Here is a 27635-nt window from a genome sequence, read left to right on the forward strand (position 1 = left end):
AGAACTCTAGCCAAAGTCCGAAGTATAACTTGGGTGAATATCTTATGTATTCGCGCGGAGGGATGTGCAACTTTGTAAACGTTGCGAGATTTACTTCGCGATCGCGACAATCTCATATCATAAAGATCACCTCTAACCTATTTGTGCGCGAAAGCCTTTCGATACGATGAAAGATCGCGCAAAAGGTTTTTTTCTTTTTCCGATTAATATTTTACGATTATTAATTAATACGATACTTAATATTCTCAAAAGATTATTGTTTAATAATAATATGACATAATAAACTTTGGAAAATCAACGTGTGCCTCTGAAATTTTCAAATATCCTAATCCACGATGGGGTAAAGTCCACGATAAATAGAAACAGAAAAACCGTGATCATCTTCGTGTTTTTCTTAAGTAATCAAGGGACTTTGCGGAGTTGTGGTCGGCCGGCAGCGATAAAACGTCTAATTTCATGCAAAATGGTTTAAGAGGCGTAAGTTAGACGGGCTACCGAATGCCCCAAGTTAGTATGCAACGTTAAAGCAGAAAATTGTCGACGTTTAAACGTGATTGCGAAATGAAACAGCCGCGAGCAATGGAATCGAGATCTTCGAGGATAAGACTTAATCTGCGTTTATCCGTGACGAGGATAATTTCAATCGAACGTAATCGCGTCTCTCCCGTGCTAAACGCGTACACTGTGTATCGCAACATTTCTCTCTACGAAGCAAATAATAATGTTAATTAATGTAAAACCTTGCTAAAGTCGGCACGAGAGATAATAAATTTTAATAAAATTAGACCAGCTTGAAAATTATATTTGTATTTTAAAATAAGCGAATCACTATTTTTAGACGCTTTAGTTTAACGAATCTTTCAAGATATTTTTCGCAGCGCTCTTTCGAAGACAAAAGTACTTTCTTTGATGACAAAAACCTATATTGGATTTTGTGCGCAATTCCAGCTCTGTAGGAGCCCAGTAAGTGAATTTGCCACCAGCTAACTTAACGAGAACGGACGTTTCATTACTAGCTTCTTACGAAAGGGGCTTGCGGTTCAAAGAACTTCTGAAAGATTTGCGCGCTTAATCGATAATCTCATCCATATCGATGTGGCCCATCTTGAAAAGACATCTCATAAATTTTCAAAGAGAGCTTCATCCTGTCATCCAGATACTCAGATTCAGCTACTAATACTCTTATACGCCAGGCTACAGGTAAGTTGCGTTACTGATCAGCCTTCTTCAGAAAACTTAACCCGAGTCGCCGAATTAATTTTTACTTCGCTATAACTGTCTATTTTTCTAAGAATTTCAAATTAAAAAAAAATTATAATTATAATTAATAAACCGTTCTCAAACAGTTTAGCATATATGTGTTAATTTTTAACAGAATATCTCTTTGTTCAAGAAATTATTATTGTGAGGAGGTTATCGATATCTGTACTGTAAATACTCGTTGATGTCCCCATTAGAATGACAAGGCTCGAGGCGTGCTTGTCGATACGTATAACTCATTCAAGTGTTGAAAAGCGGCTTGCTCGTTACGGTGGCAGTGCCAGAAGATGACATTCGCGATTTCGGCATGAATCTTTCCGCAACTCGTTATTCGTAAACACGGTTCAATATCGCGTGACAAGCGTAGCGCCCGTCGCCGCAACCCACGTAAATCAGCGATATCAGGTATGCACGAATTACCATTTAGGTGCGATTGTTATTCGCTTCTGCGAGACAAATGTCTGAAGCGACCCGATACCACCCTCCCTTCGCGCCATTTGTTCGCGCCCGAATAATGAATGCCGGCTTTAATGAAAACGGCGAAACACAGCCATTACCGCCGGAAGATCAATCTCAGATAATCCCTTTAGCGACGCGATTTTACACGCAAACGCAGAAGTGAGAACCGAATTGCGGAGGAGAAAAAAAAAAGGTACGATTAAATTTCTTCACAAACGCGTATAATTAATGTCCGTGAAAAATTATAACAATGACGTTTTCCTCGAGCCTGAGATAATTATAATAGCGATTTTTCGCGAGTTTTGTTGAAACACATTTCGTGCGCATGCATTTTAGATTCTGATTCGTATCTTTCACCGGCAGACGTGCAAGCTTTGTTACTTGCGCGCATAAGCCCCATCGGGCATGTGCTCATAAAGTCTAGATTATTCTCGCAAACGCCATGACTACGCCGGCATTAAGAAACGCAGGTACAAAGCAACCGAAAGAAAACCGTGCGCCGTTGCAATTCACGTGATATAACCCGGAGGCGCCGTTAAAGCAGATATTACGAGAACGTTGTTTTAACATCAGCTACGAGCTGTATTCCAAGACAGAACCTTTTCCCGCTGTTGTTTTGAATCCAGCCTTTGCTCCTCGTATCATGTAAGCCATCCAAAACAATGTTACGGTGGAGTTACGTTATTTTCCTGGGGCCTCGCGAAGTAAAACGGCAAGGCGGAGAGCCGCGTAAAGTGATACGACGAGAAATCTTCCTTTACGAGAGGCACGAAGTTCCGACTAATATTATTTCTCGCGAGTGTTGCCGAGCATAATCCCCGTAAATAAAGATTAAGAGATTCAAGAAGGAACAAAATTAGTTAATTTCGTAACATCTCGCGATTTTCGCCAGAAAACGAACAACGTTGCTAAAAAAGGAACGACGAATAATTAAACTGCGAGATATTTCCATGAATAATTTCCAAAAGAAACTTTGTTTCAAAAATATGCCGCGCGCTTACGCGTGCACAGCCTGCGTACCAATGTCCGCTCCGGAAATGAGGATTTACACTGTTCTTAGCCAGCTGGCGAATACAAATTCTGTGTGGACAGAATTATTTCAAAAAATATAATTATACGCGCGCGCACCGGTCCACATGGCACCGCAAGCTTCATTATTCTCGCGTACTTTCATCGTCACTGAAAGTTGTCGTTCGCACCGTTGAGAAATACGAGCAAACGAAAGCGGCATAAATCTCATTTTCCTGGCGTTTTCTCATCCATTTAGCACTGACAATGCGTAACCGTATGTAAAAAATATTTGTAATAATAAATTATTGTTCTGCACGTATTCGTGACATTCCTAGCCGTTAAAATGTTTTTTTTTTTTTCTTCCTCCGACAGAAAAACACGACGCGGTAGTTTTAATTAAGAGATAATTAATATTTTCTAAATTTTAATTTAAAGGTAATTAATATTTTCAAAAAATTTATTTAAAATGCTTAAAGTTAGAGATTACAAAGTTTCCGTAAAACTGTCGCTGGAAGAAAATTAAATTCGCCAATTTGCAGCTACGTGATAACGCAGAAAGAAAAAAAATGTAACCGAGAGACGTACTTTGTTTGCCTTTCGTCACGTACGAACCTTGGATACGCCGCGACCAAAAAAATTCCCGGCATGTAGGGGAGGTCCATGTTTCCTCGCGGGAATGCATATTACACATACGGTTTCCTAATCGTTTCCCATTGTCGCGAGCGCGCTCGACCGCGCGGGATTCCGGTCACGATCGGCAATCGCACAATGGGATCCTTCAGAAATTGCGGGCAAATCGCCCTTATGGCCGCGGCCCGCGAATCTCGCGGCAAACATTGTTCGCGCACGACGAACTGTTCGCGGTGAAAAGGCGGGGTACAATGCGCGCGGAACGGCCGCGTTGGAAGCGCAAAGCGCCGTGCGAACGACGAACAATGATCTTCCGGTATCCGTACGGACGCGCATAAATCATTGATATGACGTCGCCAATCGTCGCCAAGCCGAACCGATGCGACGCGACGCGACGCGACGCAATGCGATGCGATGCGATGCGGTCTCGACACAACGGTCTTGAAATATCGCTCGCGCAATCCACTCCGACGATTAACTCCTGTCACTGATAATGACTGCCTTCTAAAGGTTTATGGAGGCCACCACCATTGCCCGTCGAAATCTATTGCAAATTATAATTACTAATCTCTCCGTTCCGTGGAGCCGGCAGCATCGCAACGCCTCCGACAATACGGAGGAGAACAAGTCCCTCCCAAAGTCAAGCCCGCGATTTTCATAATGAAAGGATTAGGGTAATTAGCGCCGGCACTTTTTTCGTGATATGCGACGCACGTACATTATGTCGTTAAAATTGTACCGCGGATAGGAGATGGGAATTTAATTAAACGGTACTATATTTAGCGCGCTAATTAGCGCAGAAAAAAGACGACAACTTTCGGATAAAACAAAGCGGCAAGCTATAAATAATGTAAGGTGTAATCAACGCGCTTAATAATATTAAACCCTTTTATTATTATATGTATATTTGTTACATGTTTGCTAGCAATAATTAATTCATTAGAATTCAAAAAAACGCAAAATTAATTTTCGTATATAAATATGCATGTAAAAGGTGGAACTTAATAGGGTCAAAATTTATAAGCGTGCATCACCCTGTAATATTTCACGTAGTCATTACGTTAGCGTAAAATGCAAAGCACTCTTCAAAAAGCTCCAAGAGCCGGGTATCGTAATAAAACGTAATAACGTATAAATCAAAAGGATGCCAGGGCCAATAAAATTCGATTGAAACAGCTTTGGCACATTTGTTAAAGTCCCTATCTCGACGCATTAGAGACGCACCTCGGGTGTACTACGTTGCGCAAAATGCAAAATACAAAACAGCGTAATGCATCAATAAACCCGACACGACCGATATGTATACAAGCAACAAAATGCAACTGGTATTTGGAAAAAAAAAAAAAAAGAAAAAGAGAGATAGAAAGCAACGATGACGCTAGTTTTACAGCGCGATGTACTTCGGCAAATTCTATCGTCACTATCAATCAGAATGTAGCATTTTAGTTAACTTTACGAAATACGTCCGTCAAAGATAATTTTTATTTATACCTACAAAGGCGATGATAATGCACGCGATTGTTCGTCCAGCGATCATCGCGGCGCTTTATACACCAAAATTTCGTGTCATGCAACGTTCATTATTCTCGGTTTCACTATGCGGAAGTTATTGGTAAGTAAGACGGTCCAGACCCGAGCATTATCTACGAACAGTAGTTCTCCATGGACTAGGGCTTTAACTTCGAAGTCGGCGATCCTCGCCACAAAGCGAGGACGATAGTTTGGCCCGGTCCAATGTGCTAGTTCGATTAGTTACATGGCTCGTACCACGGCTTATGGTTAACGTCGAACGCTTAAAGCCAAACGCCCGCTGATCGTCCGCTGCATATGTATGCGCCCCGCAACGTTTCGCAGACGATCCTATGATCTGTCCAAGTCTTTCGAAACTCCCCTAACGATATCGCTCACCGTATTGAAGCGACGAACTGCGGAAAACTACCTACTATATTTCTGTGAAAGTTTGTTCATTGGGGGAACTAAAAGAAAATTCTAAGTAAGAAGACATCAATCTGTCTACTATAATACTTGATAAAATTTCAGTTATTAGTTGTTTGCGAATAAACGTAACTTTACGTGTTTCAACGCTTGCTTAACATTAACGTGTATAAGATACTCGGTGTTAATTATTGCAAAATTAAGATGCGATCTTCCGCATATCAGAAGAGCGAGATACTCGAAATTGCAAGCAATTATTTTCTCGCGTTGCACAATAGCCGACGGTTTTACCGTGAAGAACAATGCGTTGTATAAAATAGGAAGTCGCAAATAATAGTCGAAAAAATTCGGTTAACGGAACGGAGGAATGATCTGACACGCGAATTTATCCGCCGTCAGAAATTAAAGCGGACGTAGCCCAATTTTTCTCGTCCGCTCGTCTCGGTCTAAAAGAAAAGCTCGCCTTTAACAGCACGCGAGACAAAAATTTCGGCGTGGTCGTTTCTCATCCGCGGCTGCGCCGACCAGCCGCTGCTTTTCTTTCAGTGCAGCCCGGTACGTAATAAACGATTCGCGGTGTGTCGACTTTCAGCGAAATTTTTCTCTTATTATTATCGCTTTATCACGTATATTTAACACCCGCGTACGCACCCTCTAATATTCATTCGGGCTGTTCGCTATCGAAATCGATCACGTAAAAAATTATAATTAAAAGAGAATAAATCTCAAATTAAGTTCCTTAGGTTTCAAATGCCAAAATGTGGTATCGTCTACTCTTATTATTCTCGCATGGAGACTTTCATCCCTCGTATTCTGTGCCGCCGAACATTGCCCTTTATTAAACTACTTAAATCGTGTTGGTTGCAGGTATCACTCGAGAATACTGTCCAGCATCCGCCGTTAACGCCCACGAGCAACGGAGACATTCCCAACAGTCTAGGACTGCGGTTGATGATCGAACCGCGACACTTTGGGAGAGATGGTCAGATGAGGATCAAATGCACCGCCGAGGTCGGCTCGAAAGTGTACGAAGTTGACCGGAAAGCGATGAAGGCATACGTGAACAACCAAAGGCTCAGCGCCGGCGACATACACGCGGCTGCACGTAGCATCCGAGCAGACCTCGGCCCGCTACTCACGGCAATTTTCGCGCTCGTTTTACTCGCAACGTGACCTATCGGCCTTCTCGTGTGAGTCGGTCTCCTCGAATGGGAAATTATGTTGTAGCCCGCGCTTCAGAAACGCGCGACAGATTCACTGTCAGTTGTCCGATCCTTAAATATAACGTTAGGCATAGCGATTAAGTGACGACAGGCGATCAACCGGTTGATCAACTCGCTCTCGGTCCACGCTTTCATGTTCAGCTGTCGTATTTGTTTGTCGGCAGATTGTTAAACAACGTAAAAAGACAAAAAAATCTCAGTAAGACGATAAAAAAAAAATTTTTAATAAAAACAAACTACTTATTATTCATTATTATAACACTTTTCAGTAATTATTTAGTTTTATCCAAAAATAAGTTATTTATAAATTACCACCGGCTTGTTCAATTGTCATATTAGTGTTATAATGTATATTAAATATGTACATTTATATAGAGTAAAAAAAATCGTTTTGAGGTGAATATTACAGCGGCGGTAATTTTGGAAGAAATGGTAGGACGCACCTTCGTATATTTTAAGCAGTTTTTTAGATCAGTATTCACCGTGCTAAACGAATACTAGTTGAAAGTTTCCCCGTAATTTTCATGAAGGTTTCTCTCTCTCTCTCTCTGTCTTTTTCTTTTTTCTCTTTCTATTTCTCCTCATATTTAACTCCCAATCTTTTTAACGAGTTTCAGATCTGGGAAACTCTTTAAAGTTCCCTTCGATTTCGGCTTCCAGTCGTCATTAACTTCTCATTAAAGTTTTTAGATTTTACGGTTAAATGTAAATGTTACGGATCAGATAACGCGATTAAAAAATTATCGAATAATATCATTATATTTATAACTTTTGATCTTTAATTTATTAAGATTTTGAGTTTTATCGACGTTTAAATGAAATTTAACGTAAATTTGAAAAGCCACAGTTAATTCGTGTTTTACTGTATTTTCGTAATAAAGTCCGTCTATTTTATGCTCCGACAATTACCGTCGTGGGGTTTAGACAGAACTAGCCGTACTTCATATAGCATGCACGTCGTACCGCGGAGATATAAATTCTGGCGCAGCGCGTGCAAATTCCGTTTTACGACACGCGTGAGATTAACTACCAAAACGCGTATAAGTCACTACACCACGGCGAAACGCGAATTACGTATAAATCGATAAATGGATTTGCCGTGCTGGCATCAACAAAACGAGATTAATAATTTGGATATCCCACATTGGAAAATTGCAAATGCGCGGTCGGCACAGTTATACAGGTACAAATAATAATTTTATTGAAAGAGAAGCTCTCTTACAGGTTCGCGTAAAAGTTTAAATTCGTGATTATTTCGACAAAAACAATTTGCATGCAACATGAATAATGGCTAAATGACGTCGAAAATCCAACCCAAAGCGATATATTCACTTCATCGTAATGAAAACATATAATGTTGAATTTGAAATTAGTATACCAATATTTTATTAGCAAAACGGCGTATACGTACAACGGAAGTTTTTAATTAACAATTTAATTTTTATATATTTATCTCGAATTCTTTTATAAAATATAACTGATCACGCAGTAAGGCATTTTATTCATCGACAAACTCACGCGCATAATTGTTCTTTCGCTTTAAATAATTGCATAGAATTTTTCGCAGACGCACAATTTCGCAAAATATTTGGCAATCTTGGAACGCGTCACGTACGATTGTCCGATGAATCTAACGGATTTTCACTTCGCCGAGTGCAGCGCGGCCGTTTCAAATGTTTCTCTGCCGACGACAAAGAGCATTTGGTCACGAGAAGCGAACACGGACGTATGAAGAAAAGAAGAAAATCTTGAGAGAGAGAAATTCCGCGAGAGATGGTCCATTCGACCGTTCTCCGAAGAAGACGCTATAAAAAGAGACGAGCAACCGTGACAGGAAAATAAGAAAGTGCGCGTAAGGCAAGTACGAGACAGAGAAAGTGAAGCAAAAGTTCGTGCAAGAAAAAAAAAATGCAGAACAAAGAGAAACGTTATGTGTGACCGAAGTAAAGACACGAAGTTTGACTTAAAGAATGAAAGTAGGTGTGATATTATAGTATCTAAGGTATGACTCGTCGGTCTTCCAAAGTGGCCACCCCGTCTTTGATTTTTCCTTTTAAAAATATAAATAATTTAACTACAGTTTTCTACCGTTTAGCGATTATTTTCTTGCGTGAAAAAACGCACGAAATTTACGATATTATGCTCTGAGAAATTTTCATCTCGTTCGAAATTCGTGCAAAAATGTCAATATTAAAATTAATCCAGACGACACAGGTCCAATTATTGAATTAATTTAATTCGCGGACAGAATTCACCATTTTCCAGTCGATGTAACACGCAAAGGCATAAATTAATGAAAATATGGCCAACTTTCGAAGAAAGCGAGTGACAAACGGAAATAAATGAAAGCGTGCTTTAACGAAAACGAGAGGATATACACGACTGGCCTCGCCGCACATATCACATCATCGATACACGTTAACATATGCTTAACACGTACATAATACGTCATACATCCCATGCACACACCGACACGCATGAGCGCACGTATGTCTGGATTAAGAGATGGAAGGAGTAACCAGCTCCCGCAGGGTGCACAGGATACGCATATATCACGAGACGGTTTCCTTTTGATCGCTATCGCTCATCGACCCGAGCGTTATTTATTGGCCGTAATAATTTACGAGTTTACGAGAGAGACACATTCTGCAACGCGCATAAATGTCGCTTCCGGTTATTCGGCCATATTTGGCCGAATCTTTGTGTCTGCATGTAACATTAACGCGGATCTATTCGCAGAAAATTACGATTTACGTATTCAAAAGCCATTTTCAAAGTGCCAAGAACACTTTCCTCATTATCGCTTTTTCGAATAAATATATTTATACGCACAATAAGAAAAATCATTCGTAACGGTAATAAGCCGCAGCTTATCGTATCCGCTATTGCTTAAAATGTGTTAGATACTGCGATTTAATCATGTTTAAGATAATCCTGTTAAGTACCAAAATTTTATTACGAAGGAATGATAAACTTAGCAAGTATCACGAAGAAACAAAAACCCTATGAGATGCATTTTCGTAATTTAAATATACATACACGCAATGTTGTAAATTGAAAAATATTTTTTTATTCCCCACAGATTTATCATTCATCGCTTTGTCAAAGACAAATTAAAACGATTCAAGTTTATAATAAAACCTTATTCCAAAAACGTTTGGATTGGCACATCTCGCCAAGTCTAATTTAACTGCCAATATTGCATTTGTAAAATTATTTTTTTTTTTTACAATTTAAACGTTACAAAGAAAATTCACTACCAATTTGACATCAGCACAATGTTAATTTTTCCAATTGAACAATTTACGTAATCATGCATTATTTTGCGCGCGATTTATACATATCAGAGCGAATATTAAGTGTTATTACCGCGCGACTCATTTTCTTAATTAAATAATTTAATTGAAATGTTATTTCTTTATTCTGTAAAATATTAATTTCGTCTTGTCCTATTTCCGAGCGTGACCTACACGTGCGCACATTGTAATTCTTACTCATCAAATAATTCAGGGGTAATATTTTCAAAATGATATCCGATTCGCGTCCGAATTATACTATGTCGTTTCAATAATATCGCGAGTGTTACGTCCCCGTCGCGAAAAGTTCCTGTATTTGCTTAACGTTATTGATGTCGCGAAACGCAGCTGGTCCCAGGTGAACGCCTAAATCGACAGTGGTAGAAATTTTCCTCACCGCGGCCTCGATCGATCGATATCCCAATTTTACGGCCCGTCGAGTCGCAAAAGCCGGGGGCAGGTTCGAGGATCTTCTTTGGTGCTAGCTCTAGATCCTTCGCATTCTCCAGAAAGACTTAAATGGATTCCTAGCGGAAACTTAGACGCGGTAAACGATTCCCGTTTCGACGACGGAAACTATTCGCCTCAAAATTTCCGTGCAATTTTGCAAAATTTTTATATTTCATCGCGAGATGAAAAACCCAACAGTTTTCCTCCGATCAAATTCATGATTCGCACGCGGAAATCAAATGTACTTTTTGACGTAAAAATTTATATTACATTGTTCCAAAAAGTAATATATAAATTTATTTTAACCTAATTTGAAGTTAAATCTTAATATAAAAAAATGATTTGACATAAATTAATATTTCAAAATTGTTTACGCTATCTATAAAAAAGCTCTAGTAAAGAATAAGGATCTGAAAGATATATCTGGCATAGTATTTTAATAATGCGGATCGATATTTCAGTGTTACAGTCTGTCAAATACCAAAATTCAGAAACGCGCAAGATTTCAACTGGAGTATGTTCTCAAGATCCCGCTTGGATCCCACAAATTTGCGTCTCGTCGTGAAATCCTTTACTGGATTTCTCAAGGAAACTGTATCTCTCTCCATGCACTGTTGACTTTTATTTTTGTGTAGGACATAAGAAAAGCTCAAAACAGTACAGCCTGAAATATTTACTATCCATTCTATTTTCCTTATTTTTTATTAAGTATATATAGAGCCATGTAAAATTTAATATACTTCAATATATTTTATCTCTTTTAAATTCATTGATTTTTATATTTCTCGACTTAATAAAAAAATAATAATAATAATAAAAAACAAGAAAAAATGCGTAGCAGAAAGTACGTTTTTATTTTAATATATCTTCGTCGAGAAAAATAAAATCTCAGCCATCCAAATAGATACTGCCGCGATAATTATTTGATATATAAAAAAAATTTTTCTAAAGTTCTTAAAACATTTATAAAAATGTTACAACTGCCGAAAGAAAATGATTACAATAGATCTCTCGAACTAACAATTATATTATGGTAAAATTAATCTTTGGGAAAATCGAAAGAATAAATTCAGAACTATTTTTTATCCAAAGACGCGCGAATTTACATGTACGCCCGCACACGTCGTACGGGTTAACGCAGTCGTAAACATTCCTTCTGTTCGCCGAACTCCAAGTGTGTCAGCGAATCCGATAAAATCGTGGATCGAAGAGCAAAGCGGAATCTCTTTGTAGGGGCGCGATCGATATTTCGATTTTATGGAACGACGAACACCGAGAGCCCACGAAAAGCTATCGTACTCGAAATGCGTTTTCTACTTTGCACGTTTTGCCGATTTCTTTCGTTACTCGTTGCACACGAATTTCGCATAGTGATAAAAAAGAAAATACGACTTTAAATAATCGTAGCGAAGTATATCGTTTCGCTTCGGATTGTACTTGCGCGTAATTCCAGCCACGATTGATTATACGAGTTATTAAGCGCGTACGTAGATCAAACGGTAAAATTTTCATTCCAACACCCTGCGGACGTCACGCATAATGTGACGATAATCACGCGCGCACGCTCACTTACACAAATATACATAGCATACACAAAACGTACGCTGCCGGTCTACGAGAGCGTTAGATAGGAAATAAAGGGCCCCTCTAGCGATACGGAGTTTAATATGTAAATCGATAAAGTATTAATTTAATTAATACAAGTGTTAATCCCCCTGTAATTATAGAAGGGCGCCTTTGCGAGCCACGATCGAATCTCGTTAGTACGTGTAGCGTATTCAAAAGGTATTCGTTCGATGTAATCGTGGATTGCGAAGGTTCACCGGCACCTGAAGGAAGGTTCACGGGATTACGTTCGAGTTGGATTAAACTTTCCTGAGCACTCGAGATCCCCAATTATCCTCCATTGCATTAAGAATTGTCAGTTTTCCGAGGAGCTCGGCGACTTTCCTAATAAAATGAATTAACGTCTCTATCTACTTTCTTCCTGATAGTCGAAATTATATCAATTTGTGCTAATTTGTTCCGCGGTGAGTTTAAGTCCAAATGGTTTTGGAATTATCAAATTCATATAAAAAAAAAAAAAAACTAACTTGCGTAACATTTATCAGAAATCGTTTGACGAGCAATAGGATCTTAACGAACAGAATCCAACGCGAACGAATTCATCTTCTGTTCGTTGCATTTCGTACTTTCGAGCTCACGAATGCGCCGTTGCGATTTGTAACTCAAATTAAAAATTATGCTAGAGACACTGTAGCGGTAAACGTGATCACACGATGAAAGATAAAAGTAATACTTTTTAAGGAACTCACACGTACTTGTACAAGATGTCCGCGTCGCTCTGTTGCTCTCAAATCTTTTAATAAATTTCAGAGCCGCTTCTCAGTAAAAGATTTAATTCTATATCAGAAATCGATTTTCGTTAAATCAAATAAATTTTCTTTCAATCTGAAACTTCGTTACTAATTATTAATATTAATTAGAATTAATATTAGTAATTGGATCCAATTAACGTTAATCTAATACTAATTATAGATTACTGAACATTTAAATCTGAAAATTAAAAGACACCGCATCACCATTTAACATTAAAGAATAATGTAAACGAATAATTAAAATATTAATGCGTTCTATTAAGAGAAATGGGTGCCAATGGGACATCTCGCACACGTACGTATATGCATAAAAGACGCGATGTGGAGCACTCAATTAATTATTTCAATTAAGTGCAGTCGGCGATTAGCATAATTGACCATACACCATGGTGTAAGCGTGGAAGGTGAGAACGGTAAATACTCTTCGTGCAATGTAAGTATAGATAATGTAAGAACCCCCCAGGGGAAAGAGAAAATCCGACCGCATGTGCAAACACGCGGGCACTATGCGTGCGACATACGCACGCAGGCGTGCCTGCGAGGCCGGTTGGAGCTTTAAAGTGCAATGCACAGAATCGCGTGGACGTTTATGTACGTTTATGTAAGTAATACTAACTGTAAGATAAATATATTGAGAATGAAACGAGAGATTCAAAGATTATATATATATATATATAAATATAAAAATATATAGATATACATATACATGTATATATATATATAATTATATATTGCAATAATTGCCACTGTAAGTTGTCGGAGTGTTTCACGCGTACATATATAAATATATATATATATATATATATATATATCATTGGATATATTTTATAGGTTAGACCATACGTTTTTGCTAATCGGCGAATCGAACGACGAAGTTATTACAACAGTGTAAAGCTTATCGATTACCTTATAATTATCGAGAGGGAAAGAGAAAGAAAGAGAGAGAGAGAGATAACATTTCCTTTTCCAGCTTCTCCTCAGCACATCCATTACTGTGTTTACTGTGATATGTATTATTTGTCAACGTTCATACGATTTATATCCGTATACGTTTCTCCGGTAAATTACAGATTTATTCGCTCGTCTGTATAGATTTACCTAGATTTATGTCACGTCGAAATAGCTGTGATTTACCGATTGATTTGTGATCCTTATTCTCTTAGGGAGATTACTACGATATAGCATACTAAAATAAATTGGACAAATTAAACACGACTTCGAATATCATAAACGTACCGGTCTTATATTTCTTTGTTCCTCATCCAAAATTTCGCATTACAATTTTGCCGAGATTAGAAATTTTATTTTATTTTTTAATATTATAAATATAAAATATAAATTCCCGGTTACGTATTTATCTTATCTTTTTAAATGTAAATCAAAGGCACTTATCTCGAGAATGAAATAATAACGAAATATATAAATATGTAAAAAAATTAACAATGAAATATTTTATTGGAAAAAAAAAAATAGAGTTGCTAGTTTTATTTTTATGATAACCTTGATATAAAATAAAATTTCTGCGACATAACTACTCGGTGGCAACGGAAACCGCCGTTAAACAAGACCGAAACCAATAAACCCGAATTCACATGTGACCATGTGTACGTGATAGTGTTACCAAACTCGACCGCGGTCTCCAATTCCCGTGACATTAAGTTAAAAGAGCTCCTTTTACGATACGCCTGGATTTCTCCTCGATGTATCACGTTATACTCCAATTTTCAGCAAGACAATTTGATAGCAACATAATATAACTGTTCGGAAAAAGGACGATATAATAACGAAAAAGAGATTGCTATTTGGCATGTCACGCTAATTTTAATTAACAATAAAGTGATAAATAAAATATGTAATTTTTGTGGCATTTTAAAAGTTTTAAGAAATAGACATATAAAATAATTTTTATACATTTTTTTTAAATACGGTAAACTTTAATTATTTATTAAATACAAAAATAAAAGCGTGATGTCTAGGTGTGAAAACTGAATTAAATTTCTCTAAGTTACTCAACGATTAAAATAACTTTAAACTTCATCGCGCGATAAATGCCCTGTCTACTTACCGCGGACGTTTTCGTCTGTATTTTCGCTAAGTATATGCCATCTGCGTATGCGTACTTATTGCCATTGCTCTTTGTGCAAGAAAGCGAAACGCTACTTGGGCAAAACGCAGAATGCCGCCTCAAGCAATCATAAAAACGGTGAACGTGACCAGGGAATAACGTGTGCGCGCGACCAAGATTACGGGAAGAAAACGGAAGTGGATTCGGCATAATGCGGGCTGGCGCAAGCGCTCCTCGGTACATGCACATTATTTTTGCGCGTGGTATCCGCGAAAGGGTGTACATTTGCATGCAATTCCGCGCGTACATATATATACATTGCACACGTATGCATTTACGTGCGAAGAACGACGCCCGTATCTTGCACACGCATGCAATGCATACGATAAATGCCCTCCCTTATACATATATACGTACACATGAAACATTGCAGATCTACCGGATGTTCTTTGAACAACAAATGCGGAAGAAAATCTTAGTTGATTAATTCACAATATTCAAGTATCAACAATTAACGATACAAATTAAATGATTTAGTTAAATTGGGATTCGGCACAAGAGATCTAATGTACATTTTCTAATTAATTAATATTTTATATTTAACCTTGCAATAAAAATGTTTTTGCATTTCATACGATATTTTCAATTTTTATTAAAAAAAAAAATGCGATTAAAGAGATTCGATCTGCGACATTCTGTACGCATGACAAAAATATTCAATTTCTATTTTTCTGCACGTTCCGTATTTTTTACGCAACATTTTGTACACACGATTTTTTATAAAAATAAAATCTCCCTCCCGAAAAAATCCAACCTGTATGCCAATTATAAAATTAATAAAGACAAATTCTTATCGTTTATAATGCCACAGAATACCGGAAAGCATTAATAGCGGTGATGTTAAAGGTGTATCATTGAAAACTGGAATTTCGCGTTATTCGATATGTTTGAGAGTATTATGTCATTTTATATTGCCGCTACTATTTGCAAGTATCCAAGTTTCTCAGCGTTTTACGTTAATAATTCGTCAAAAGATCTTACAAATAAATATTATTCAAATAAACTATTTAAAATTTGTTTTTTTTAATGTAATGTAATAAAATTTAAAAAAAATTAATTTGTCAATTTATGAAATAATATCGATAATATCAAAATCCATTTTATAAAGTGTTTGCTAATATAAACTGAAGTAGAGCTCTCTTTATATCAGATGTTGAATATAAAAGATAAAAAAGAAAGCGAATAAAATAAAATCAATCGTAAAGCTTGCTTCAATCTCATTTAATTAAAAGAACGCTGATCGTATCGCAAAGAGAAATAATGCGGTAGTGTTCGACAAGTTGTTGCGGATGTGTGAAAATGATATAAATTTTAAATATCGCCGTGCCACATCCAACGCGACAGCCACGACGTGCGGAAATAAGAGGGTGGAAACGGAAGAACAACAGAGAATCCCAAACTTGAACGATACGGCAGAATGCGCAAACTGCGGCAAACTTGTCAGTTGGGTAAAGGCACGAAAAAGTCTGTACCTTAAAACTCTCCGCGACTGGATAAAAAAGCCTCCGTTCACCGTACAACGAAACTTGGAATTTTAAGGGCAAACCGTAAAATTTGCATAACCGGATAAACGTTTCGCGCACGTTTCGGTCGAGCCAGTTAGAGACTTTGCGCGTAAAAAATGTGTCATGCATGAAGTTTATCGAGCCATGTAAAACCTACATCGATCAAATCCGATACATATCTCTTGATTTTTAAAAGCATTATGTCGCAATATAAAGCAAGATTGATAGACATTTAAAAAAATTAATATGTGGAAAATTAAAATTTTGCATCAAACACTTTGCAGATTTTCTCTTGTAATTTGTAATGTTGAAATTGTCGTGCTTTGGTATTGAAGTAATAAGCAATTGATAGATGACAATCGCGATATATTTCGTTTGTAAAGCGCACATTGCACGGATCTGGCGAGCAAGAAAGAAAGATGAATGTTACGATTAATGAGACGTAACAAGTACGACCGTACAATAATACGTGAAATTGGCCGCAACGATATGCACGCGGTTTTGTATATCGAGCGTCGATTTTACGTCATACATTACGGGGCGCAACGCGCGCTTGCGACAGCAGCAGATTAATCACCGCGATCTGCATCGAACAACCGTTCCTTTGAATAAAGTACATCGAGATAATCATTCTTTATTCCGTAAATAAATAAACTTGAAACTACCCGATTGAAAGAGAACCAATCATAGTAGAAATATTCGTAGGAGATTAAAACCAAATTTTATAACAGAAATTCAAAATACGGACGATATATCGAGAACGGTATAAAACGTTCCGGCAAATCTTCTCGGAAATAAATTCTCCCGTGATAGATTAATAAATATCACGAGGTAATGCCTATTCACTCGCGTGTATGGGAAAATAAAGCCCGTCTGGCGCGGAATTCGTATAATGTGTTGCCACAATATCGTATTTCTCTCCGCGGAAAAAAAAAAAAACCTCGGAATATCGGTAAAGCGCGAACCGGAGATAATTCGCACGTACACGCGGTGTCTCGACATTGCAATCACGTGTGACGCCATTAAGGCTCGTTTCGCACGTCAGTATTCATTTAACCGGCTTGGCAGGACGATGGTATAGCATCGGAAATTCCATGCGTTATCCACGCTGACGCGATTAGGGTTGTTTCGCTATGCGTTTTCTCGCGAGCGTACGGTCAACGCGCGTTTTGCCGCGCATTTCTGCAAACCGCATAATAAATAACAATGCCGGAATGTTACACAATTCGCGATCCACGCTATTTCACAGTTACACAAAATGGAATGTTCGAACGTGAACAGTTGCAGACAATTAACATTTTGGTTATACATATTGAGAATCATAAGTATTTAAGAACACGTGTCTAAAACAATCCGCTTAAAAAAATTATAAAAAATTAGATACGTTTGTTTATAAATTGTAATTAATCTATAAATTTCTTTGATTAATGTGCGTTGCACGATTAGTAATAATCTCCTATTGCTTTGCGTCAACTTGATATAAAAAAAAAATGTGACAATTAAAACTATTGCAAATATACGAGTATACTTAATTTAAAACTTTACATTTCTTTTACGTCACATCACTACTTGACGTGTCTATTATGCGCTATCGTGGCTTTTATTTCCTTCTCGCTTGTCGCGTAATTTCAGTGACACGTTACACAAAGTACAAAATATTCGACAATGGCGGAAGTCGAGTAATAGCGATAGCGCGACATGCAAATCTCCTGATTTTACGGAATCGGGGCACTTTTCCGCGGCGGGTTCGCGGCCGTGTCATTTAACAACGAATTAGCACCGCGGTATGGGGGATTTGTCGGATGTATTTGATAGCGTCACGCGAGATTAAACGATGTTGGCAAACACCTGGGATTATTTGTTCCGGAGAATATTGGATACGTGCCAGCTTTTCCGCGCGTGGTACCCCCTTAGGTCTTATTATCAAGATAAACGCTATATCCGCGATACGGCAAATCGACTCGAAGAGCAGGCGGCTTTTTACCGAGATAACGAATTTTCCCGAGTAAACATTAATCTCGTTGTAATGCCATTGTAACGAATACACGATCACGTATTGCAATCCAGAAATCCAGAGTAAAAATAAATACGTTATATACATATATACGCAAAATAAAACAAAAAATGAATGCATATACGTCTCGCATATCTAAAGCTGTATAATAAAAAATAAATGCCGTCACGCACAATACCACCGAGCGCAAAAATTGATTGAAGCGCGGAATTTGATTAAGCCTCACTACCTGCATAAATGCGCAGACCAAAAATTTTTCCAGTCAGTAAATATTGCTATAATTTGAGCGTTTAGTGACGAGCGGCGTCGATGCGATTAACTGTGCTTCACGTCCGAAAAATACATTTACATGTTGCCGTAATATTTCACAGAATTTTAAACTCTATCCGATTTTTTTGTCTTAACAAAGTTGCAAAAAGTATGTCACGATATGCCAGAGCAGATAAAATAAAAATGTTGCCATACAGTACGCTAAAACAAATTTCTGTATCGTAAAGCGTAAAGAACTCTACTACTTCTAGAAATAATTATGTCAAAAATTTTCTAACAAATTCTAATTTTATCAGAAGCATAAATAATCCACGCAATTTTTAACTTGATGCGTTACGTATGAATTAGCTTGTAAGAAAAAAAAGAAAAAAAAAGAAAAAAAAAAATAAGTTTATTTATCTTTGAGCAAAATTAAAAATCTAATTCACGCGTAACGCATAAAATTTTTAAGATAGGATAAAAAAATTTTCATTAAAAAAGATTTTTATTTTTTCATACGTCATAGAAACAGATTTTACTGTCTGTTTGCGGCTCGTAGCAATTTGCAGTTTTGATCTCGCAGTTGCAGGGTTTCATAAATACTCTCGCATTGGCTTCTCGCGCAACGTACGTAATTTAACGCGAGGCTGGAATATATTCGACGCTGATTAAAGCCGTTAAAAACAATTGCAATAGCGGGATTACGCGGGTTGCGCGATAACGCGCGGCACGCGCGTAATAACGCCGTCTATAATCTCTATGTTATATTCGCGTGCGCGCAGAAATATCACCGTTACGATGTTCAAACAACCGGTTACACGACCCCAATAGAGAAGTTTGCTTCCCAGCAGGCAGCGTTGTCGTATTACACAGGCTAGTCGAAATTCGACGATCGCGCAATAACGTTGTAATTCCCATTTCTCCGATTACATCGGATTTGATCTTACTCGAGAGCTGATCGAAATGAGCAATATATTCTTTTTTTCGTTGCAAATTTCACCATAATTTTGACCTAAAGTCTCGCTCGATGATTATCCGTTGAATAAACGATAACGATAGGTAGGCAAAGAAACTCAAATAATGCGAAATGGATCGTCAATATGGGCGAGATGTAAATGTAAAATACAACTAATAACGAGATAATTAAGGATCGTGATTACAATGTGCCTACATAGAGAAAATTTGTCGTGATTAAGGAGAAAAACAAACGGTAATGGAAATTAGTGACTAATTATTATAATTCCAGTAGCTAGGCAAAACAATGCAAAATTACATTAAGTATACAGAATGTAATGAATCAATTTTACGAAATACACGTCTCCATCGTGTTTCCGGCGAATTCGAGATTAAATCCAAAAGTACGCTTGATGAGGCCAATGCGATGCAAATCGCGTATGTAGATACGGAAAATAAAAATTCCTACGTCGATGGAATTCGCCGTGCTTTCATTTGCAATGTTCGTCAATTAAACCAGCTAATTCAATTTCATCTTTTCGCATTCTCATTTCGCAGCTATTATTCGCGAATATTATATCAAATTATAACTGTCCGAGTATTAAGTTAACCATATACAAAGTGTCTCAAACCAAAAAAAATAAAATAAAACGCGGTATTATTTTGGTATTAGAATGGTTATCTGATATTTTATGAAAAATCTATCATTAGCGACGTCGGCAAAAAATTGTTGAATAAAAAAAAATGTGAGAAATAATGTGATCGAGACAAGTAACGCGATTGCAAGAAGCTTTATCGTTACGGCACACACAAAATTGAAGCGGAGCTGACAGAAAAAGTCTGATGAAAAGGAGAAGAAAATGAGGAGAGAGCAGAAAGAAACTGATGACGAGAAGAAGTGTGAGCAGAAAAATAAAGTGAATAACTTCGACTACGTGACTTTCTCGAGCATATCGAAAGATTGATACACTCTTTTCGTCACTGTTACTATACCCTCGACGAGAGGAACACGGCTAGATTTCGATGGATACAGAATTTAAAGGGAACGCGTAGAAATTTTTTTTTAGTAAATAACACCGGACTTATACCCTTAGAACCGGTGAGTTTCCGGTGTCGCCGACGTCCGAGACTGCGTAAACGCATTTTACCTCTGCTTACATAAACAAAAAAATAAACGCAATTTTTGTTATAATTGTAAAAGAATTTTTTTTTAACGCTTTATTATAAATTTTTTATATTTTTTATTATTTATAAAAAATTGCTTTAGCGCTGTTGCAATTATTTATAATTACTTTTGGATAATTTCTTTGCAGATAATATATTTTGTAATATCAGAGTAATTTGTATCATTAATAATAATTTTACTTTTTACAAAATTAATCTTAAGCTATAAAAGAATGTATAATCCCACATTTGTTGTAGCGTGTTTTAATATTTTTTTATTTATTTGCATTGAGATACAATGCGCGCGCGCTTTTATTCTTTGATTCACGACCGCACATATTTTTGCACGGGAAAACGTCGCCGTACAGGGACGCCTAGTTCTCCTAGTTCTTACATCTCAAATGGAAAAATAAGCTTCATTTTTCGTCGGTAGCGTCGCGAAACGTCACGCAAACGCTCAGAGTTCCTCTTATTTCAAAACCAACATTGTTCTCGCGCTTCTCCGGAAGTGCATATCACTGGATACAAACCGAAGTCATTTCCTGTCACGTATCTTTCGATTAGTACTTTTAAAAGTGATGATCGTTAATTCGTATTCTTACTAACGTCTTTTTTTTGGATAAAAAAAATCAATTACGGTTGATTTATGTTGAATCAATCGGTTCATATGTATCAATAAAATGGACTTGAACATTATTTCGATCAATAATTATGTTCATTTTCAATCAATCCAAAGTTCAAATATTATGCGATTTCTTTAAGAATTTCTTTTAGTAATTTTTAAATACTTATGCAAGTTAGTCTACATAGCTATTCATACAAAGAATCCCGTATTCTCCGAACCGGATAACGATTTCTTTTCGCGTGCACGTTTTCATTGCATTGGGTGGAACATGTTGAAAATTCCTGCGAGAATTCTGCGCTGCATAACTCGCTACTCTTCAGTGTAAATCTCGATAATATTCCTCGAGTTATACAAGACATGGACGGATAAAAGGCAATGCGCAAAGTGGAGAAAAATCTCGCGGATTGTACCTCTTTTAGGAGATAACGCATCGAATAAAGGTATCGCGCAAACGACGAATATCACGTAGCGTCTACGTGCCGACTAAGAAAATTGCTCGCAAATTATAAGACAAATGAAACCCGTTCTCATCCCGCGAACGGCTGATTCACGAGTCGCGCTCGCTGTTTAAATCAAAATCGCGTTAAAATTTAGATTACGCTATTACGTTTTCAGAAAAGGGACCGTCGCCACAAGTATCGCTACGTTTTGCGTCCGTTTACATCGCGATGTTCCGTGGAAAATCAATTAACTGCATTTGTTACGTGCCCGGTACGATGCTCTCCACACCCCTCCTTGCAATTCCTTCTCGTCAACTTGCCGAGGGTGCTTTAAGTGCTACACGCTATATAGTGTCGTCTTAACGAGGGATCTTTGAGTGTTTGTTTTCACAGCGGGAGGAATGAATTATTTATTCGCGAATGTCTGACGACTCTCGATACCGCATACAGAGTGGTTTCCCCCTCACCCTCTGCAAGACGTTTTTCCCTTTATTTTAACATATATGTAATGAGCTTATACTCTTAATTAATAAAAATAAAAGTCATTTATGTCGGCTCGCAAAAGTGAGAAGTAATACTTTGTATTTGCGACTCGGATAATAAAGATAAACATAGTGGACTGACAAATGTTAAACTCAGCAATTTTCAGAAATAATTTGTAAGATAATCGCGAAAAGAGATAAACGTTTTCCATCATGCTTTATGCTTTAATACCCCGAAATTCTGCAGCATTAAATACTGCAAAAAGAAATAGCGCCTGAACGTGCACCTCGGGATTCTTTCGCGCATTCATTGCCATTGTCTCAGATGAGGATCCACGGAGCGAAGATAACACGACGCTGTGGAGCATTTATTTAGGAACGTCTGAATTATTTATTTATAAATGCCTAACGAGCCGTCACCGGCTCGGTTCCTCTCGCTTCTCACTCAGCTTCTCTTTTTCTCTTTCCCTTGTCGCGTAATTTACGCGCGACCTGGGTGTACTGTGGTCGGTGTAGCAAGGAGAATGGGGTAATGCGGGGGAGAACCGGACCAAAGTGCAAAGGAAGGAAGCCAAGAGGACGAACTTTCGCGTTGCCCGTCCAACGAGCCGTTGCCGTTGCAACGTAACCGTTGTTACGAAAAAAGAAGAGACTTGCGACATCCGCAAATAAAAAAAAAAGAGAGAGAGAGAGAGGGAAGAAAGGAACAAAAAACGCAAAAAGAAAAATCAAAAGAATGACTCTGTTGAATCAACTGTCAGTTGTTGTGCTAGAGTTAAATCTAAGGGTAAGATACTTTAAGAACAATCGGAAGAAAAATGCAACTGTCTGAACTTGCATGTATATTTCTTCTCTCGTATTATTTTTAAAAACTATCAATTATGAGAAAAAAAAAACCCGTAACACTCAACAATAATTAATATGCTTTGATGTATAATACTTAATTTTATAATTCTAAACTTTATTCCAATATTGATTAATAAAATAACGATTTAATAATTATTCAAAGTTTTATCAGCCAGGCGTCTTGTAACATTTATCATTATCTTATCGCGAGCTGCAGAATCACCAAGCGGGATAAATAGAGACTAGCTTCGGGGAGTCGCGACACAACGATAAGCCGACAATAGAGAAAAAAATCGTCGACTCGGTTTAACGTGATTAATGATCCGCCACATTACGCAACGACCGATGGCGAAGTCGCGTATCCGCGCAATCCGTCTACTAAACACCGAGCCGAGAGCGGAAACGGAAGTGGCAGCGACGTAAATTACCGTTGTGGGCTTTACGCAACGACGTCATTTAAATAATACCACCAACATACATTCTACAAGTATAAGATTTATCGTCGTTTTCGACCGCAATTTATCAAGAACGCAAGAAAATCCGTAATATCGTACAAAAATATGCACAACTTTTAAACAGTATAGTAATTAATGTAAACTATTAACAATTAGTTTTACATAATGTTTTTTTAGCATCAAACTTTAAAATTTTGTATTGCTTAATTTTATCCTAAGACTTTTCTATTTCTTTATTCTATCTCTTTTCTTTTCTATCTCTTTAACGTCGTACAAAATTTCTTGTTTGAGTTCTCTCTTTATATTTCTTTTCTGTGTCATAATAGAAGAAAATACTGTAATAAAATAGCCAGATATCACGTTAAGTATTTTTACAAACCCTTTGTCTTTAAAAATGAAAGAAATGCGACTTGTACCTACTACTGTTCCATCTAACATGTCAAATACGCGTAATGCATTTTAGTCAATTTAAGTTAAATAGCTTTTAAAATAAGAGCGTTAGCCCTGGATGAATAACGTGCGATACAATGTGGCTCATGGTAACTCAAAATCTCCTGTGCGATAGCAGCATTAATCTCCCCTTACTTTTCATAAATGAGAAAAGTAGATTACTTTTATAATAAAAAGCTTTGATATTTTACAAAAAAAAAAAAAAATTGAATAGTCTTTATATAAAACGTAATATATTAATCCAAGAGTTGATAATTTACGCACTGGAATTAATTTTTCTAAGCTTTTTCGCGTACTAAATTATAGAACTGAACTACCTGCATTATGTGCTAGCGAGATATCAATATATCCCGAGTAAAAATTTATCTAGCTAATATCTGTTTAGTATCGATCGTCTTTTCATTGTCCAGAGCGGACCGTGTATCTAAATAGATATCTATACGTTTTTTGCCGCGTGCTTGTTTACTGTTGTGTGCTAATCTTATGCAACGCTCGCTCGACTGCCGAAATTCTTCAGGCAAACCGGTTCTTGCTGTCCCCTGCCCGCGCGTCCTCCACCTTGCGAATCTCGGAGCGCAAGGTGCCGGCCAGATGTCAACACACGCACGTACTCAACTACCGCGGCGGTCGGCGGGCCCGGCGCCTAGCAGTCTGGGCAGTCAAGCGCGCGTAGGGATAGGTCAAAACACGTAGTGGAATAGTACGCGGCGAAAAACTGAACAGTTTTGCTAGACAGCCACGAGAGGATTCACGAATGGGCTAACTAATTATTAAGTAACGGTGGAAATTAATTTTCACTCGAGTATACTATTGTTTCCGCAAATGTAAGTTTATTAAGAGTAAAATTTTAGAAAACAAACCGCAGATGTTCCCGCGTAAAAGATAAATTCGAAGCGACAAGTGGTAAGTAGCTGCGACGTGTGGCACGTTTAAAAATGCATTTGACGACGATATTAGGGTAGTGTTACGTCGCCGCTGCGACTCTAATAGACAATGTAATATCTCCTGTAAATGAGCAAGATCGTATCGATCGTTATAACACCATTATCCATCATTCGCCGAGTTCTCGCGACTGTAACAGCTTGCACGCGGCGCGACATTTTGACGTTAATAAGCGCGGCTCATAACTCGAGTGATTATCATCCTCTACATTCGATACCAAGAGGTTCGCTTTGATAACACGTTATACGCAGAATTTTGTCTCACGTAAGTACATACATACGGCTCGCGACGTGTGTAACGGTCGAACATGATCATCGAACGAACACCGAAATCACTTCCGTTTGTACGCTATTTGCACTAGAGAACGTATTTGCACGGTAACATTTTGTTCGTATCTCGTATCCCGAAATGACTCGATGAGCTCACGCGAATGTAGTCTACGGAGGTAATTAACGTAAAATAAATTTAATGACACGTATAAACGGTATATCGCGCTTACATTGCAACGACAGAAAGTATAAAAAGGAAAAATGATCAAAATGTTACAAGTTACCTCATTCTATTATAAGTACTGATCTAATTGCGTTATCGATTCGCCCGACTAAGTTTTGGCGAAGTTACGGGGTTCTTGCTACGATCTTTCATTTTTATCATCCTCTTTTTTATGGTATTCCTTTCTTCTCTCTTTTCTACTATCCGAGGAATATTCTTGCTCGCGGACTAATGTCGATAAGGACATCGGGCGAATAGTCGGGTCGCCGTATAAATGAAAACTTTCCTAAATGCAACGCAGTCTCTGAATTCATTCGCTCCGACTAATTCCGTGAAAAAACTTTGTAGATCGACGGAACGGCCGGTAGCGTCCTACCCTTTAAAGCTAGCCTCTTTTCTCCTTTTTCTTTCGCCATTCGAGTCGACTTTCCTTTGGAATTCTGTCCAAAGAAGTTTAGAGTCTCGTCCGAGTAAGAGAGTATCCGACGCGCGGCAGCTTTCACCGCTCAATGTTACTTGGTCTTTCCAAGTAACATTGATAATATCCTTTGAAACGACAAAGCGAATAACTGACTAAATGTACAAGTCTTCAATGCAAGTTACGTAAGATGCAAAAAAAAGTAGCCGCGTGAATGATTTGCTGATAAGTTTCTTTCTCTCTCTCTCTTTCTTTAAATTCAAAAATAGATTTTTAAATAATTTGAATTTATTATTTTAAATCTCGACGCAATTAAAAATTTGCTCTTTATCATTTCAACGAAAAAATTTGCAAGCGCGAGAAACGTTGGGGGCTCTGAACGTACCTGAAACTATCGGAAACTATTGGAATGGCTAGAAATTTTCAACGAGAACTCGCAGAGGTGGACTTCTGCGCGCCGATAGCATTTTTTTTCAGAAATATTCCGATGGATCTTGTTGAAAAATGGAGAAAAGAGAATAGATAGTAACGTGGAAATACGTATTTCTTGTATTCCCGGGCGAGTCCGTCGTGTATATATACGCGACGAGGAGCTTAAAATAATCCACGCTTCGGGAACAAGTAGATTTTTCACACTGCGACGCCGAAGCGATCTCCCTCGAAATATCCGATACTTCGAACCGTGCACTATCGATCGCGATTACTCGTGCTGCATCAGTTCCCGATAATATGTGACATACAAAGCGATAAGAAGCATTCTCCGGAAACATAATCGCTGGTTTAAAATAATTTTTCATGCGCAATCAGAAATCGGTGACAGATTAATACAAGAGGCTCCTCTTTAATTCAAAGTTACCAAAAAAAAAAAATTAATACCACAATTCTGTTGATTTAATTACTTTTGAACAAGTTATTTCCAAATGCAAAAATATGTTTCTATTTAAGTTCCTTGAATTTGACAATTTCAGTTCCGCCGTTATTGCGAAACGTAAACGAACGGAGTTAAAATAAAATATTATGCCGCGTATAAAGTTTTGCGGAGCTTGGGAAACTTCTCTGACGGGTGCGAGTCGGTTTACTCTAGACCTTATATTCGCCGAGAAAATGTAGCTGACGAGCGCCGCGAATCACGGACGTGTCAAGGTGCATCCGCGTGAAAATCAACCTTAAACATTTTGGCGTTAAGTCGGCGGCACATTTTCTCGCTTACTCAAGCTGCTTCTGTTTTCTAGTTTACGAAGTAGTCGCGAAGAAGACTGGACGGGCAAACAGAGAACGTTTTCTGCAGTAATTCTAACAGTCCGACCAGCGCTAACGGGGGTACGTCCCGCTTAAATGAGTAGATAAGATTCAGGCATAAAAATTTTTTTCGAGCTAATGATAAACGTATTATTAAAAATTATATCAAACCGTAACAACGATAACGATCTAGAAATTTATATGTCTGCCCATTATTTTCGTGCAATATACAATATCGTGGGGGGAAAATTCAGCTTATACCGAAAACCTCTAAATCAAAAGCTAACTATGCGCCTTACACAGGCGCACAAAAGACAAGTGCATAACGATCCACGCCGGAAGAGCATATCTCTTTCCAGTTGAGATTTATCGATCGACCGGGTAGTTGAAGCAAGCCGTGAACGCTACGCCGCTTCCGCGCCTTCGATTCAATTTCCCGCGAGCGAAGGTGGTTTATGATTTGTGGCACATATTTCCGAGGCATCGTGTGCAGCCTCTACGGTGCAGCGCCTCGCGACACGGTATCGTCGCGACGATGGAATTAACAGAGCAGCGCAACCTACGCTATGAATATGAAACAGCTCACGGAGAGG

At 37.9% G+C, this 27635-nt stretch overlaps 1 protein-coding gene across 1 annotated transcript in view; it reads left to right on the plus strand.

Moving 5' to 3' along the window:
* The window catches only part of LOC139103460 (uncharacterized), a 159299-nt gene extending 148783 nt beyond the window's left edge, over positions 1-10516 (plus strand). The window contains exon 5 of the mRNA XM_070658151.1: positions 6163-10516. Within this exon, the coding sequence (XP_070514252.1) occupies positions 6163-6468 (306 nt within the window). The 3' untranslated portion in view covers positions 6469-10516. The remainder of the gene's footprint in view (positions 1-6162) is intronic.
* The last annotated feature ends 17119 nt before the right edge of the window (positions 10517-27635 follow it).

The sequence above is a fragment of the Cardiocondyla obscurior genome, linkage group LG06 (assembly GCF_019399895.1).
Source record: "Cardiocondyla obscurior isolate alpha-2009 linkage group LG06, Cobs3.1, whole genome shotgun sequence".
Lineage (NCBI taxonomy): Eukaryota > Metazoa > Arthropoda > Insecta > Hymenoptera > Formicidae > Cardiocondyla > Cardiocondyla obscurior.